Here is a 16,374-nt window from a genome sequence, read left to right on the forward strand (position 1 = left end):
CCGCATCTCTTCCCTTCTCTGCCACAGTGCACTCTGTGTAGGTTCCTCAAGAATGTCAAAACGGCCAGCATTTTGGGGGCATCCCGGTGCTCATGTAGTGGTCCACAGGCTTCTAACACATGGCAACACCCCTCCCCACATAGAGGCCGAGGGCCGGCTCGATGTCCCCTGCCCAAGGCCCATTTCTTTGGTCTCCTGCCCACGTCGTTTTTTGTTTTTTGGGCTTTTTTAAACTTCATTATTTTTTTAGCATTTTATTTTTGAGAGAAAGAGAGCATGAGCAGAAGAGGGGCAGAGAGAGAGGGAGACACAGAATCCGAAGCAGGCTCCAGGCTCCGAGCTGTCAGCACAGAGCTCCATGCGGGGCTCGAACTCCCAGACCATGACATCATGACCTGAGCTGAATTTGAACCACCCAGCACCCCTGGTTAATTGCTGGTTTGCGAACTGGCCCCGTACACAGAGGTCAAGGGGAGACCAAAGAAAGAACAGACCGGTCCAGACGGGTCGGTGGCAGGCTTAATAAGCAAGGGGACGTACAAGGCTTGTCCTGGGCGCCCCAAGATGAATCGATCTCCCCACCCACCCACCAGAATCTTAGTTTTTACGGAGACCTTAACTGGACTCACGAATTCCATCCACACGGTCTCAGCAACACCTCACTCTGTCAAGGCTATGTCCTTGGAACAGCTCCCATGGTGGGAACAATGGGCAGAAGTACATTCCATGGTCGAGGGGAGGGAGGGAGGAGCCTCTGCCTGCCCAGGTCCAGATCATGGGTCACCCAGCGGTCATGTCCTCTTGATGACATTCTAGAACAGGCATGCGAGCCACGAAGCATTAGCCCCTCTCACGTTGGGGCAGCCAGAGGATACACAGGCAGAACACAGGATGCTCCTCAGTGGGGTGGGATGCTCATTGCAATTTTGATTTGCATTCCTCGAAAGATTGGTGAGAAACGGCATTTTCTCATGTGCCTATTAGCCATTCATGTATCTTTTTTGGAGAAATATCTATTCAAGTCCTTTGCCGATTCTTAAATGGAGTGTCTTCTGCTGAGTTTTAGGAATTCTGAGTTTTAGGATTTCTGGATATTAACCCCACGTGATTTGCAAATATTTTCTCCTATAGAATAGGCTGCTTTTTCACTGTTGGTTTCTTTTGATGCACAGATGTCGCTAATATTAAATTCTTTGTTTTGTTTTCATTTATTTGTAAGTAATCTCTACCCCCAGCGTGGGGCTCGAACTCACCACCCCGGGATCAAGAGCTGCTTGCTCTCCTGAGTGAGCCAGCCGGGCACCCACGCTTTTCATCTTGCTGTCATCCAATTTCGTTTTTCTTTTGTCACCTAGTTTTTTGGTGTCATATCCGAGAAATCGTTGCCAAATCCTAGTCATGAAGCCTTCCCCCTATTTTGTCCTCAGGGTCTTCTCACAGTTAGGTCTTTGCTTCATCTTAGGTCCATTTTTGTCTATGGTGTTAGATAAGGGTCCTACTTCACCCCTTTGCATGGGAAAACGCTGTTCTTTTCCCTTCGAATGAGCTGGGCACCCCTGTCGAAAATTGTTTGACCTTATGTGCAAGGGTTTATTTTTAGAATTTGTGCTTTTCACAAGTTGCTGCTGGAGAGCTGCTCACATGCATTTATAGCATCAGATTAAAAATAAAACAGGAAGGGAGGTTATACTTTTCGGAAGGTCACAGAGAGAGTGACACCTAAACAAAACTTTGCCAGAAGCAAGAGAGTCAGAGGCACACATCTGGAGATGTTACAGGCAGAGTGGAAAGCCGAGCAAAGGTCCTGGGGTGGGCATGTGCCTGGCAGGTACGGGGAACACGAGGAGGCCTGTTACAAAGAGTTACATTTTCCTCCCAGGTTGGACTTTCCTCCTACCACAGTGGCCCAGGGCTCCAGTTAGATATCAAAAAATAAAAAAATAAATTAAAAACTGTGTCTCTTGCAAACCTAAATTCCAGCTCAAGAGGTGAGCCTATGATTTATTTTTAAAATTGCCTTCTGGCTGCCATGTGGGTGGGAATTGGAGGGGATCTTCTGTACTGGGGGGGGCAGGAGATAGCGGAGCCTGGGCTAGACCAGCATGGGGGGCCATGGAAGGGGATGCTGGGGCGCGTGGGAGGGGAGAGCGAGGTGTTTAGAATGAGGATCGGGGCTCTAGCCAAGAGACTGGGGGGTCCTGAGGGCCCCCTGGAATGGGGACCAGAAGGAGGAGTCAGCTTGGGGGGATGCTGTGGCCGGTTTTAGACATCAGGAGAGTGGGACCCCAAGAGGAGGCGTCCAGCTCAAAACCCAGAGCTCCAGAGTGAGCAGGACACTGGGTGTGCCTCCATCGCCCCCAACCAGGGACACCCCAAACCTCCACCATTCGTGTTTTCCTTTCGAATATGTTGCCACATATCCACGCATCACCCGTGTACTCAGTTACCAGATAATTTTCTTGAAATCAACTCAGATTTTTTTTTTAAACTCAAGACATTTATTTAAATGGGAAATGTCAGGGGCACCTGACTGGCTAGCTGGTAGAACGTAGGACTCTTGATCTCACGGTTGTGAGTTTGAGCCCTACGTTGAGTGTGGAGATTACTTAACAATAAGATGTAGAAAAATAAAATAAAATAAAATAATAAACAGGAGATGTCATTTCGATCTAGGAGGTGGAAAGCCAGTATCAATTGTCATAAATAGAATGTGGCAACACGAATACATCCAACAACTCAGCAAGGACCAATAAGAGGTTCTGAAAGCTTTGGGTGAAAGGCTGCTGAGGACAGATTCTTCACAGGGTCTCAAAGTATCGCCCACAGATGACGTCACAATTCAAAGCGGGAGAGAGCTGGCAGTCACTTCCTGTTATGGGCAGAATTTGACACACACCCCCCAAAATTCTGACTTTGGCTCAGGTCATGATCTAGTAGTTCAAGAGTTTGATGCCTGAGGCCTGATGACTCTGAGGCCGCTTGCGATTCTGTGTCTCCCTCTCTCTCTGTCCCTCCCCTATTCATGTCTCTCTCTCTCTCTCTCAAAAATAAAAATAAACATTAAAATTTTTTTAAAAAGAGGAGAATGGGAACTAATGTAATATTGTGTATCAACTACACTTCAATTTAATAAACAAGTAAATATTTTAAAAAGGAGAAGAGATCAGGGCATGCACAAAGGGAAGGCCATGCACGTGAAGACTGAGGGAGAGAATGGCCATCTACAAGCCAGAGAGAGAAGCCTCAGAGGAAACCAAACCTGCCAAGGTCTTGATCTTGGACTTCCAGCCTCAACTGTGAGAAACCAAATTTCTGTTCCTTAAGCACTCCATCTGGGGGTTCCTATTATGTCCCCTTCATCAAATAAATATTCTCCTTAACTCCATGGGCACAGTTAGCATCACAGATCGGGGGCTCCTCATGGGCTGTACTGAGAAGGACACAGTGTCCATCCACAGAGTATACGTCCCCGAACTGCTGGACTAGAATCTAAGAATCCGGAAACACCAGGCGCAAATCGAAAGTGGGACAGCCCACGAGACATACTCACCCAGAATATAAAGAATTCCTACGACTCAACGACCACAAAAACCCAAATAACCCAACTTAAAAATAGTCAAGGGTTTGAATAGATATTTCTCCAATGAAGATGGACGGATGGCCTACAAACATGAAAAGATGCGCAACATCACCGATGCAAATCAAAACTACAATGAGATCCCGCCTCACGCTCATTACGGTGGCTACTGTAAAAAACAAACAAAAATCATAGGAAGTAGATGTCGGGAAGCATGTGGAGAAATCAGAACTCCTGTGTGGCTCAGTCAGTTGAACGTCTGACTCTTGATTTCAGCTCAGGTCGTCATTCTAGGGTCATGGGATCAAGCCCTGCATGTGGCTCCACGCTGAGCATGGAGGCTGCTTGGGATTCTCTCTCCTCTCTCTCTCCCTCTGTCCCTCTATCCTGCTTGCACTCTCTTACTAAAAACAAAATAAAATAAAGTAAAATAAAATAAAATAAAAAAGAACTCTTGTGGTTTGTTGGTGGGGATGTAAAATGGCACAGTTCCTATGGAAAAAAGTTTAGAGGTTCCTTAAAAAAATTAGACATAAAATTACCAGGGGCGCCTGGGTGGCTCAGTTGGCTAAGCATCCAACTTCAGTCCAGGTCATGATCTCACAGTCTGTGGGTTCAAGCCCTGCATTGGGCTCTGTGCTGATAGGTCAGAACCGGGAGCCTGCTTCGGATTTTGTGTCTCCTTCTCTCTCTGCCCCTCCCCCACTCACACACTGTCTCACTCTGTTTCTCAAATATAAATAAATGTAAAAAATTTTTTTTAAATTACCATATGATCTAGCCATTCTGCTTCCGGGTATATATCTAATAAAAATGAAAGCAGGATCTTTAAAAAACTTTGCACCCCCTTGTTCATTGGAGTATTACTCACAGTAGCCAAGAGGTGGAAACAACCCAGTTGTCCATGGAAAGACAGCTAAAAGAGCAAAATGTGGTGTATACATACAACGGACTATTATTCAGTCTTTATTTTTATTTATTATTATTTTAAGAGAAAACCTTTTATTATTAAAAATTTTTAATGTTTTTAATTTTATTTTAGAGAGAGAGAGAGAGACAGTGCACAAGCAAGGGAGGGGCAGAGAGAGAGAAAGAGGGAGAGAGAGGGAGACATAGAATCCGAAGCAGGCTCCAGACTCTGAGCTGTCAGCACAGAGCCCGATGGGGGGCTTGAACTCACAAACTGTCAGATCACACCCTGTGCCGAAGTCGGACAATTAACTGAGCCACCCAGGTGCTTCTATATTTACCTTCTTTTTTTAAGTAGGCACCATGGCCAACGTGGGTCTTGAACTGTCGACCCTGGGATCAAAGGTCACATGCATGCTCTATCGATTGAGCCAGCCAGTTTAAATAGCCCTATTATTTGGTCTTTAAAAACCTAGAAATCCTGGGGCGTCCGGGTGACTCAGTTGGTTAAGCATCAGACTTTGGTTCAAGTCCTGATCTTACGGCTCATGAGTTCAGATCCGTCGGGCTTGGTGCCGTCAGCGCAGAGCCCATTTCAGATCCTCTGCTCCCCTCGCTTCATCCCTCCCCTGCTTGCATGCTCTCTCTCTCTCTCTCTCTCTCTCAAAAATAAACATAAAAAATAGAAAAATGTAGAAATCCAATAATATGCCACAAATGGATGAGCTTGAGGACACCATGCTTAGAGAAAGAAACCAGTTCATCAAGAGAACTCTACGATGCGTGGGGGACCTGGGTGGCTCAGTCGGCTAACTGTCCACCTTCCGCTCAGGTCATGATCTCACAGCTTGTGAGTTCGAGCCCTGCGTCGGCTCTCTGTGGTCAGTGCAGGGGCCACTTCAGATCCTCTGTCCCCCTCTCTCCCTGCCCCTCCTCTGCTCTCTTTCTCAAAAATAAAAATACATTAAAAAAAAAAAAACTAAGGGGCGTCTGGGTGGCTCAGTCAGTTAAGTGTCCAGCTTCTGGCTTTGGCTCAGGTCACAATCTCACGGTTCCTGGGTTCGAGCCCTGCGACGGGCTCTATGCTGACAGCTAGCTCAGACCTGGAGCCGGTCTTCGGATTCTGTGTCTCCCTCTCTCTCTACCCTCCTCTGCTCATGCTGTCTCTCTCTGTCTCTCAAAAACAAATAAAAAACATAAAAAATGTTTAAAAAATTAAAAAAAGAGAACTCTAGGATTCCACTTAAATGAGCTACCTAGAGTCATGAAAATGATGGAAACAGAAAGTAAAATGGTGGTTGCCAGGGGCTGGGGGCAGGGCGCGGAAATGAGAGTTGTGTTCCATGGGTACAGTTTCAGATTTACAAGATGAGGAGTTCCAGGGACGGTTACACAACGGTGTGAACGCAGCGAAGGCGGCAGAACTGCGCGCCTGAAGCCAGCTGAGGGTAACGCTTGTCTCGTGTGATTGTCACCCCAGTGATGAAAAATACCTACAGAGGCGCATCCATGCCTAATAAGTAAACCCAATCCAATTCTCAGTGTCCTGCTCTCCCGGGGAGGTTCTTGAAAAAGGACACGGTCCCCTCACATCTCTTGGGTCTCTTGGGATCCAGCTGCCCCGCTCCATTCTGTCTGAACTCAAGATCAGAGGCCACATGCTGTAGTTCTCCCCTCTCCCCCAACAGCTCCCTCCGCCTCATCCCTGCTTCCTGCTTTGCTCCCCAGTGTAGCCATTTGAAGCCTTTGGTTCTTAAAAAACAATGGCAAAGAACTCCTCCCTGGCACATTTTTTTTTTAACTTCGTGTCTAAAATTACAGAATTTTGATCATCATGAAATGCAAAATTTAAAATGTAACATTTTAAGGGCAATACATCTCTTCACGAAATGGATTGAGAGGGATTTTCCTATTTTTCCAGTTCATTCCTATTACCAGCAGATGCGTGCCCTTCGTTGCTAGAGCAAGACAGGGCTGGCTATTAATTCTACTCCAGTTTTTCCTTCTCTTTTTAAAATTTATTTATTTATTTCCTTTGAGAGAGAGAGACAGCATGAGTTGGGGAGGGGCAGAGGGAGAGGGAGAGAGAGAGAGAGAGAGAGAGAGAGAGAGAGAGAGAGAGAATCGTAAGCAGGCTCCACACCATCGGGGCTCAAACCCACGAACCGTGAGATCATGACCTGAGCTGAAGTCGGAGGCTTAACTGATGGAGCCGCCCAGGTGCCCCATTTTTTTTTTTTTTTTAACATTAAGAGCTGAATAACTGGTAAGTTTCCTGTGGCTGCTGTACTAAATGAATACCAACTCGGTGGCTAACAACAACAGAAATTCCTTCCCTGCAGTTCCGGAGGCCAGGAGTCCAAGATCAGTGTCACTGGGTTAAAATCAAGGCGTTGACAGGGTCCCCCTCCTTCCAGAGGCGCTAGGAGAGAATCAGGTCGGCGCCTCTCCCAGCATCTGGTGCTTGTGGCCGCCCACCCTCCCCCTTCAAGACCCACGTCTTCACATCCTCCTCAGCTTGTCTTCACCTCACCTTCTCTTCTGTGTGGGGGCCGTCTCCCTCGGCTTCTCTCTCATAAGGACACATGGGATTGCACGTGGGGCCCTCCCCCAGATAATCCAGAATAGTCTTCCCATTTTAAGATCCTTAACTCAAAACATCTGCAGTGTCCGGCTTCAGCTCAGGTCATGATCTCACTATCCGTGAGTCCGAGCCCCGCGTCGGGCTCTGTGCTGACAGCTAGCTCAGAGCCTGAAGCCTGCTTCAGATTCTGTGTCTCCCTCTTTCCGCCCCCTCCCTACTCATGTTCTGTCTGTTTCTCTCTCTCTTTCTCTTTCTCAATAATAAATAAACATTAAAAAAATCTTTTTTTTAATCTGCAAAGACCCTTTTCCAAATGGGTAACACTCTTGGATTCCAGAGATTAGCACATGGGTATCTTTTGGGGAGCCATATTCGACATACCACAAAATCTGTCATTGAATCATTAGCAAGTATTTACTGCACACCTACTATGTGCCCGCCATTTGTCTAGGCACAGAGAATATAGCTGTGAACAAGACAGAGGTCCCTAGCCTCCCTAGCTGACATTCTATGGCCACAATGTCCAAAATGGTAACTCTAAGCCCTGTGGGGCTATTGAGCACTTGAAATGTGATTGGTCCCAAGTGAGACGTGCTGAAATATACAGTCCATACTGGAGGGGCACCTGGGTGGCTCACTTAAGCATCTGACGCTTGATTTTGGCTCAACTCATGATCTCATGGTCGTGAGATCGAGCCCCACCTCAGACTCTGTGGTGGGAGGGCATGGAACCTGTTTGAGATTCTCTCCCTCTCCCTCTGCCCCTCTGCTTGCCCACTCTCTTTATTTTTATTTATTTATTTTTTATGTCTTTATTTTGAGAGACAGAGACAGAGAGCGAGCTGGGGAGGGGCAGAGAGACAGGGGGACACAGAATCGAAATCAGGCTCCAGGCTCTGAGCTGTCAGCACAGAGCCTGACACGGGGCTTGAACCCAGGGACTGTGAGATCATGACCTGAGCTGAAGTCAGACGCTTAACAGACTGAGCCACCCAGGCGCCCTGCACTCTCTCTCCTTAAAAAAAAAAAAAGAAAGAAAAATTTAAAAAGTACACACTGGATTTTGAATATTTAGCACACACACAAAAAGAGTGTTAAATAGTGTAATAATTTTTGGATATATTTTTTAAAGATTTTTTAATTAAAAATTTTAAAAAAATGTTTATTTTTGAGAGAGAGAGAGAGACGGAGCCTAAGCGAGGGAGGGGCAGATAGAGAGGGAGACACAGAATCCGAAGCAGGCTCCAGGCTCTGAGCTGTCAGCAGAGCCCGACGCAGGGCTCGAACTCACCAACCGCGAGATCATGACCTGAGCTCAACTGGAACGCTTAATTGACTGAGCCATCCAGGCGCCCCAATATTTTTTATTTTTAAGTAATCTCTACACCCAGTGTAGGGCTCGAGCCCACAGCCCCGAGATCAAGAGTCCCATGCTCCCCTGCCTGAGCCAGCCAGGCACCCCTTATTTTTGGATATTGATTACATGTTGGAGTGATCACATTTGGGATATATTGGGTTAAATCAAACAGGCTATTAAAGTTAATTTCACTCGATTTTTTTTAGTTTTCTGTAATGTGGCTACTAGAACATTTGGAAGGACATATCTAGTTTGCATAGAATTCCTGCTGGATGGTGCTGTCCTGTTCTAAGGGAAGGGAGACCATGGACAATTACCGCAATCAATACATACATTTTATGGCATGTTAGGAAGTGCCAATTTCTATGGAAAAAAAGAAAGATCAGGGTAAGAGAGTGCGGGAGCTTCCTGCTGCTGCTGTAACAAATTACCACAAATGTAGTGGCTCCAAGCCCAGCCATTTATTATCTTGCCATTTTAAAGGTCAGAAGTCCAAAACAGGTCTTAGGGGCTAAAACCGAAGGCTGAGTTCCTTCTAAAGTTTCCAGGGGAAAATCCATTCCCTGTCTTTTTCAGCTTCTAGGCACGCCTTGGCTCCTGGCCACATCACACTGACCTCTTCTCACAAAATCCCATCTCCTCTGACCCTGACCCTCCAGCCTCCCCTCTTGAAGGAAGGACTCGTGATGATACCTGTCAACCAGGATGATGTCAAGGTCCTTAATTTGGTCACATATGTAAAGTCCCTTTTACCACATAAGGTAACACGTTCATGGATTTCTGGGGATCAGGAGGTGGATGTTTTGCGGGGAGCATTATTCTGCTGGTGGAGGGGAGAGTTGGCCAGAAGAGATGCAGTTTTACACAGGGCGACCCCAGAGCCTCACCGAGGTGAGGGAAGGAGCACTATAAATACCAGAGATCGGAGTAGCCAGTGCAAAGGCCCAGAGGTGCCTCTGTACGGGGAACCTCGCCTCCTCCTTGCACCCTAATCAACAAGGGGTCAGAAATCGGTGCTGGCCTGGCGCCTCCTGAATCATGCCTGAGGAGCAGGAGGGTGTGGGGACCCCTTATCATAGTCGGTCTCCGGCACGGTGTCTCTTGCCCATGGCTCCTCAAACGGCAGCCGGACCTGTGGGGAGAGGCAGGGGCCTGGGTCAGAAGGGCAGTGGGTCCAGCACTCCCCGCCACCCGCAGTCTGGAGGGGCGATCACCTGGGCTCCTGGGTCCTGTCTGTCTGGTCTGTGCAGGGTTCGCCGGCTGTGCCACTGGCGCAGGGAGGCACGGGCCTCCGAGCTGAGCCCCTGGGGTGCGCGGCCCGCTTCGGGCTGGTAGTGAGCAATGTGGTGCAGCGCCCCAAACCACGTGGTCAGGTAGTATCCGGCTAGGGACAGGAAGGGGGGCGGTCAGCGCAGCTCTCTGGCTGCCCTGGTGGCCTGAGTGAGGTCCCCCTGTGGTGTGCCCACCTTTAACCCCTGTCGCTGGGGAGAGGCCAGTCAGCCCCAGGACGCCCCCTGTTGGGACCCGGCGTTCCGAGGTGGGGGCTCACCCTCTCCCCGCAGCTCGTCGGGATCCAGGAGCTCCATAAGAAACTCCACGTCCAGCTGCGTCTCCCCAATGTGCGGACTCCAGATCAGTTCTTCCGTCAGCGCGGGGAGGAAGGCGTCGGCCCCCAGAGGCTCTGACGGGACAGGACAGACTCCGAGTGGATGGGGCGTGCAGACACCTCCATCTAATCCCCGGAACCATGAGCACTGGTCGCCCTTCCACCTCGCTGGGCGTGCAAGCACATCCTGGCGGATCCCCAGGCCCGCGTAGATGCCCCCTGCTAGGGCGTGTCAGCCTCTCCCCTCGACGTGTACACGGGCGCCTCCCACCGCGCTCCCGCAACCCTCCAGCTACCGCCCGTGCGCGTAGACGCAGGGAAACCTCCTTTACCTTGGTTCTCGCCCTGGGTCAGGCCCGCGTAAACGTCACTGCACGCCGCCAGCAGCAGCGCCACCTTGCGGCGTGGGGCGCAGGCGGCGTGGAGGTGCTCCAGGCGCGCGTGGATGCGGCTCCGCAGGGCGGGGGCGGGGCCCTGCCCCTCAGGCCCCGCCTCCGCCCGCAGGGCTATCTGTCGCTGCCGCAGTCTGCGCAGCTCCCGGGCTCTCAGCGTGCGGAGTCGCGTCCACAGGGCGGGCTTCAAGGGCGCCAGCACCGCCCGGCACAGGGCCGCCTCCACCGCTGCGCCTGTGAGGGGTTGAGATGGGTGGGCGAAGGGCCGCCAGGCTGACCCATGTCCACCCTCTAGCTCCACTTGACCGTATCCCCCTCCTCCACCTTCCCATCCCTCCCTGGCTTCCAGCCGCCCACAAGTGTAGACATGGGTGAGAACATGGTGGGGGGAAGAGGGAGCCTGGGTGTGGCGTATGGCTGTCATCCATGCGAGAGATGGAGCAGCTGGGAACGGAATAGGTGTCCCCATAGCGAGGAAAAAGCAACGTGAGTGCAAAAGCAAACAGGTGCCCACGGACAGACTGAGAGAAAGAAGTTGGGTGTGAACGCATATGTAAGGCCCAGAGATGGCAAAGGAGAAGGCTGGGGTAGGGGGTTGGGGGAGGGGTTCCAGGAATGGCCGTAAGTTCCCTCCCAGTCCTCCTTATTACCAAGATCCTCATGCTTCCGGGGGACCCCGGGGCCCCTGCTCTCAAAGACAGCCCTGACATCAGGGTCCTTTGACAAGTGATCCTGGAGGTCAGTAAGGAGGTGCCGCACATCCTGAAGCAGCTCTGTGGCCGGGTCCCCGGGCCTGTGGGGGCCTCTGGCATCTGAGGTGAGGCGTGCTCTGAGGCCCTGGAACTGCCGGCCCACGTAGCTGCTCCGGGCCCTGGCCAGAGCCCGGATGTGGTGGGTGAGAACATCGTCGGGTCCTTTCTCTTCATCTTTGCAGGTGGGCTCGTCTCCGTCCTCCTCTTCGTCCTCCTCCAGGCTGGCTAGAGTTGGCCCAGGACGGCATACCTCTGGGCTGAGTGGGCCTTCCACCCAGGAGACCCGGTGAGGGGCAGGGTTCCTGGGGGCTGGATGTGACGAGAGGGTTCCGTGTCACAGAACAGTGGGAGCAGCTCCCTCATCCTTCAGGGGCTTGGGGCCCTGCCCAGCCCAGCTCACCTGAACTCTGTCTTTCTGCGGTCTCTGGAGGTGTCTCTGGGGTGATCTGCTCCAAACCCCACCCTCTGTGGGTCTCCAGATAAAGCTTGTTCACCACGGAGAGCACCTTCTCCGTAATGTTGAGTTGGACACTGCCAGTCTTTGGAAGACCTGGGAGCCAGCATAACCAAGGTGTCCCAGATGTCCAAGGCACCGGCCCTGATTCCTTCAGGGTACCAGGAGACTTAATTCCCAGCCTCATTACTGAAGGAGCTGAGGCTGGGTGCCTGGCCCCTGTCACTCAGGCCCAGGAGTCAAGCCTCCCACAGCTCTCTCAGACCCCCATCCTATCCTCCCTCAAACCTAGAAGTCTGGTCACTGAAGTGCCATCCTCCTGGACCAAGGAGCCTGGAAGGTGGCCTCTCACCTCTTTGTTGGTCTCCCGGCCTTAGAGTGGGAGGGGGCAAGAGCAGTGTTCGGGGCAAAACATCCCTGAGAAAAGACAATGGGGAGCTGCAGTGGGTGGGGTGCCTTAGAGATGGATCCCCTTAGCCCCTTTGATGGGTAACCTGTACCTGCTGGCTGATAGGAAAGCCAGGAGATGGGGCAGGTCCGGCATACAGAGGTTCGAGTATTCCAGAGACACACCTGAGGGGTGGGGGCAACAAAGGGCAAGGAAGAAAAGTGGAAGAAGGGTGGCAGCCTCACCTTCTGGGACTCTCTCTTCCTCAGTTCTGCAGTCCCCCAACAGCCCTTTATTTTATTAAAAATTTTTTTAATGTTTTTTATTTTTACTTTTGAGAGACAAGAGAGAGACAGCGTGAGCAGGGGAGGGTCAGAGAGAGAGGGAGACCCAGAATCTGAAACAGGCTCCAGGCTCTGAGCTAGCTGTCAGCACAGAGTCTGATGCTGGGCTTGAACCCACGAACGTGATCATGACCTGAGCCAAAGCCAGACGCTTAACTGACTGAGCCACCCAGGTGCCCCCTCCCCAACAGCCCTTTAAAACAGGGACATTTCTACCACCTTGAAGTCCCCATCTTTTCCTGTGTCTTTAGGCTTCCATCCCACTTATGCCACCAAATAGGACTTGGGAGATTATTTTGGAAGCAAAGCTCACCAAATTTGCTATGGACTGGAAACTCAGGAGTAGGCTCCTTACCTTCAGGAAGCTTCTGGATCTGGTAGGTGCTGACTTCTCCTGATGAAACTCCTGTCCTCAACAGCAGGACCTGGTGGGGGTCATGTCCTGTGACCAGGAAACTCTGGGTCGGGGGTCGGGGGGAGGCAAAGGTCATCTTGGAGAGGATTTGTGCAGATGTCTGTTACTTTTATCTGCCCATCATCCCTCTCCCGTATGTTTGTATGTTTGATTACACAGGCCAAATTTCCTTTAGAGAAACCTACTCCCTCCCTGAATCCCTGTGGGAGGGATTAACTCCCTCCAAGCCCTAGGGATGGTCTGTGACCTGACTTAGCCAATAGGATGACAGTGCTTTCTAACCGCTGTGATTGGCTCAGAGATGGGCATGTGAAGCAAGCCCAGCCAATGGAAATCTTCCACGAGGTTTTTGCTGGAACTCTTGGCAGGAGGCCTCTTTTCACACTGGGATTGCTAAGCTTGTGAGATGTGGCCCTCAGCTGGGGACAGCCATCTCGGCCACCACAAGGAGAGTGCCCCCTCGAGAAGGAAGCTGTCTGGACCCCCTAGGTGCCTTATCCAAATCCACTCCCTACCCCTTGCAGACCTGCAGGGTGGGCAGGGCCTAATCTGCCGGCCGTAGAAGATGGATAATGATGTAGGTGGCCTTTCTCACCTCTGGCTTTAAAACTCCCATGTGAGCTTTAAAAAATATATTGCTACCCGGGCCCCCCTCCATATGTTTTGAATCGGTTGTGAAGGCTTTTGGTTTTCCTGTTAAAAGAAACAGATATAACTGGTGCTTCCTTTCTTCTCTTCCTCCTGCCTGGAGGGCACACATGTGCACGGACCCAGGGCAGCCCCTGGGCAACCACGGAGGAAGTCCAAGAGAATTGCAAAAGCTGGCCTTGCTGTCACTTGAGCTGCTGAGCTAGAGCCTGCAGCGGCCATTCTGGTACCAAGAGAGGCGCCTACACTACTGTATGGAATGGGTGCGTTTGTTCCTTGAAGCCCTAAACGTTCAGCCTTCCCCACAGTCTAAAGCAGAGCCAAGAAATGGGCCAAAAGGAACCAGGTAAGCACTCTAACGCTCAGGACCCAGACATCCCTGAAATTCCTTTTACTTCTGTGATTTTCCATCATTTGAATCAGTTAAGTGGCACTTTTTGGTTTGGCCAGTCTGTGCTGCTTGTCACCAGCAGGCGGCAGAGTCGGGACTGACCCACGGTGTCATGCGGAGGGTCAGAGAAGGACCCTGGCTGTGAGTACTCACCCCAGGCAGCCACTGCTCAAGAAGGGCTTCTGCATGCGGAGTGTCCAGCTCTGGGATCTGCCACACCCACTGTGTCCTCCGCAGGCGAAGGAGTGGCTCTGAGGTCCCAAGGACCCCTAAGGGGGTCTCACCTGCTCCATTCACCTGTGGCGGAACCAGCCTGGGACATACAGGGGCCAGGAGACCAGAGGTTAGAGGTGGGCAGTTGGATGCTAAGGTGGGGTCCAAGGTGTGGGGAGGGGCAGCCCGGGGGTGAGAGGAGATTCAGGGTCCTATGGGGGGTGGGCACTGGATGGAAGGGCCTTTGGAATCTGGGGACAGGACCTGGAGACCCCAGCCCCCTCAGCCCTCACCTCTCCCCGTCGATGAGGCCTGCAGAGGCCTTGTCCTCCGGCTGGGCCATCCTCAGGATGCAGGAGGCCAGCAAGCCATGGTCTGGTTTCCGGTGGGGAGGAAGGTGAGGTTCAAGGCTGCTCCAATATGGTAATAGTCACAATATTTACAATCAAATATAGCAGAGACCCTGATCAATCAGAATGGACCCAAGGCCCCCTCACTGTGCCGGGTGTCAATTCTTTTTTTTTTTTTAATGTTTTATTTATTTTTGATACAGAGAGAGACAGAGGATGAGAGGGGGAGGGGCAGAGAGAGAAGGAGACACAGAACCGGAAGCAGGCTCCAGGCTCTGAGCTAGCCGTCAGCACAGAGCCTGACATGGGGCTCGAACCCATGAACGTGAGATCTGACCTGAGTCGAAGTCGGAGGCTTAACCAACTGAGCCACCCAGGCGCCCCAGGTGTCAATTCTTTAGTGGCTGGATGGTGGGGAGATCTGGGGATCCCAGAAGGAAGGACAAGGTGTCCTGGTGGGAGGGGACAAGGGGAATACCCAAACCGACAGCTGTTTATTAAGCGGTATGGAAACACGACAGATTCTGAACAATGCAGTGTCTGGGCAAGTGGTCAGCCCAAAAATGTGGGCGCTCCATCAATGTGCCACTATGTTATGGGACATCCCTTCTGCCTCCCTTCCCAGACCACAGGAGGGCCCTCAAGTATTCCGACTCGCCCCCCCTTCCCCGGCCCCACAACATTCTATTGTGTAAGCTTTCAAACGTTCAGAAAAGAGAGAATTTTACAGGGAACATTCAAATACTCACTACCTAGATTTTACTGTTGCCACTTTTCTTTTTGCTTTGTAACACGTCTGTCCCCTCTATCCATTGGATCCCAGCCCTTAAATTTTTAAAAAAGCTTTTTTTTTTAAATTTTAAGTGAGCTTCATGCCCATCGTGGGGTTTGAACTCACGACCTGGAGATCAAGAGCCACATGCCCTATGGTTGGGCCAGCCAGGTGCCTGCACTGGACAGACCTCAAATCTTTTTTTTTTTTTTTTAACATTTATTTATATTTGAGAGAGAGACAAAGAGAGACAAAAACATGAGCAGGGATACAGGCGGAGGGAGAGAGGGAGACACAGAATCCAAAGCAGGCTCCAGGCTCTGAGATGTCAGCACTGAGCCCGATGCAGGGCTCAAACCCACGAACCATGAGATCATGACCTGAGCCGAAGTCGGACGCTCAACCAACTGAGCCACCCAGGCGTCCCTGGACCTCACCTCTTAAAGCCAGCACACAGTCCTAGCTAGAGTGGGTTAGGACTCGAGGTGGGCATTTTTGGAATATTTTCCCTGTGGCCATCCCAGGAAGGGGCCGTTCATCAGTGCACCCAACAAACACTTAAGAAGCACAGGCCTAGAGTGAGCTGCAGTCCCGGGGCAGGGGGAGGGCGGGGAGTTAAGGACAGGACAGGCCCCTGCTCTCAGGGGCCTCCATTTCTGCTTGGGGTGGTATAGGAGACAGGTAATAAGTAGCTTAAAAATCACTCGGCTTGCTGACCAGAAACCCAGGGTTTGGGGAAGGGTGGGGACAGTGAGTGGGTGCCCTGTCCCCGGGAGAGCCGGCAGGAGGGGCGGGGGCCAGGAGGCAGATGCTCGCCTGGGTCCCAGGAGAGGAGGATGTGGAGGAGGAGGAAGCCAGAGGTGCTGGGCAAGGCGGGATGGGGGCAGCACCCTGATACCAGAGGGCAGCGGTGGGGGGTGACGATACCAGCTGTTCGGTCCCTGGGGACCCCTACCTGTTCTTCGAGGGGAGGCCTGGAGTAGCAGGAAGTGAAAGTGTTCCTCACAGAGAGAGGAAGCTGAGTGGGTGGGGGAAGAGGCGGGGCTGGGGGGTATCTGAAACCAACCTTCCCCTCTTTTGGGGGCTCGGGCCTTAGGTGACTAGGCTTTGGAGGAAGGGACTCAGGCGGTGTGGGGGTCCGGGGGGAAGAACCCCGGGCTGGCAGGCCGCGGCGTCCTCCCTGCTGTTTCCCCCGGGCCAGCAGGTGCTCTGGTTTCCCGGC

At 51.5% G+C, this 16,374-nt stretch overlaps 1 protein-coding gene across 3 annotated transcripts; it reads right to left on the reverse strand.

The window, feature by feature from the left end:
* Positions 1-8,744: 8,744 nt before the first annotated feature.
* Positions 8,745-16,335, reverse strand: RINL (Ras and Rab interactor like). Of its 3 annotated transcripts, XM_029924182.1 has the most exons (12): positions 16,108-16,335; positions 14,324-14,440; positions 13,971-14,130; positions 12,719-12,821; positions 12,132-12,204; positions 11,984-12,048; positions 11,578-11,727; positions 11,076-11,486; positions 10,366-10,659; positions 9,977-10,108; positions 9,642-9,811; positions 8,867-9,559 (listed from the first exon to the last, which is right to left on the reverse strand). In XM_029924182.1, the coding sequence occupies exons 2-12, from the start codon at positions 14,371-14,373 to the stop codon at positions 9,464-9,466; spliced, it is 1,704 nt and encodes a 567-aa protein (XP_029780042.1). In that variant the 5' UTR covers positions 14,374-14,440; positions 16,108-16,335; the 3' UTR covers positions 8,867-9,463. The 3 variants fall into 3 exon arrangements, with proteins under 3 accessions (XP_029780043.1, XP_029780041.1, XP_029780042.1); XM_029924183.1 differs by lacking the exon at positions 16,108-16,335 and having other exon boundaries at positions 8,745-9,559; positions 12,719-12,788; positions 14,324-14,555; XM_029924181.1 differs by lacking the exon at positions 16,108-16,335 and having other exon boundaries at positions 8,745-9,559; positions 14,324-14,555.
* Positions 16,336-16,374: the final 39 nt, after the last annotated feature.

The sequence above is a fragment of the Suricata suricatta genome, chromosome 16, assembly GCF_006229205.1.
Source record: "Suricata suricatta isolate VVHF042 chromosome 16, meerkat_22Aug2017_6uvM2_HiC, whole genome shotgun sequence".
In the NCBI taxonomy this organism is placed as follows: Eukaryota; Metazoa; Chordata; class Mammalia; order Carnivora; family Herpestidae; genus Suricata; species Suricata suricatta.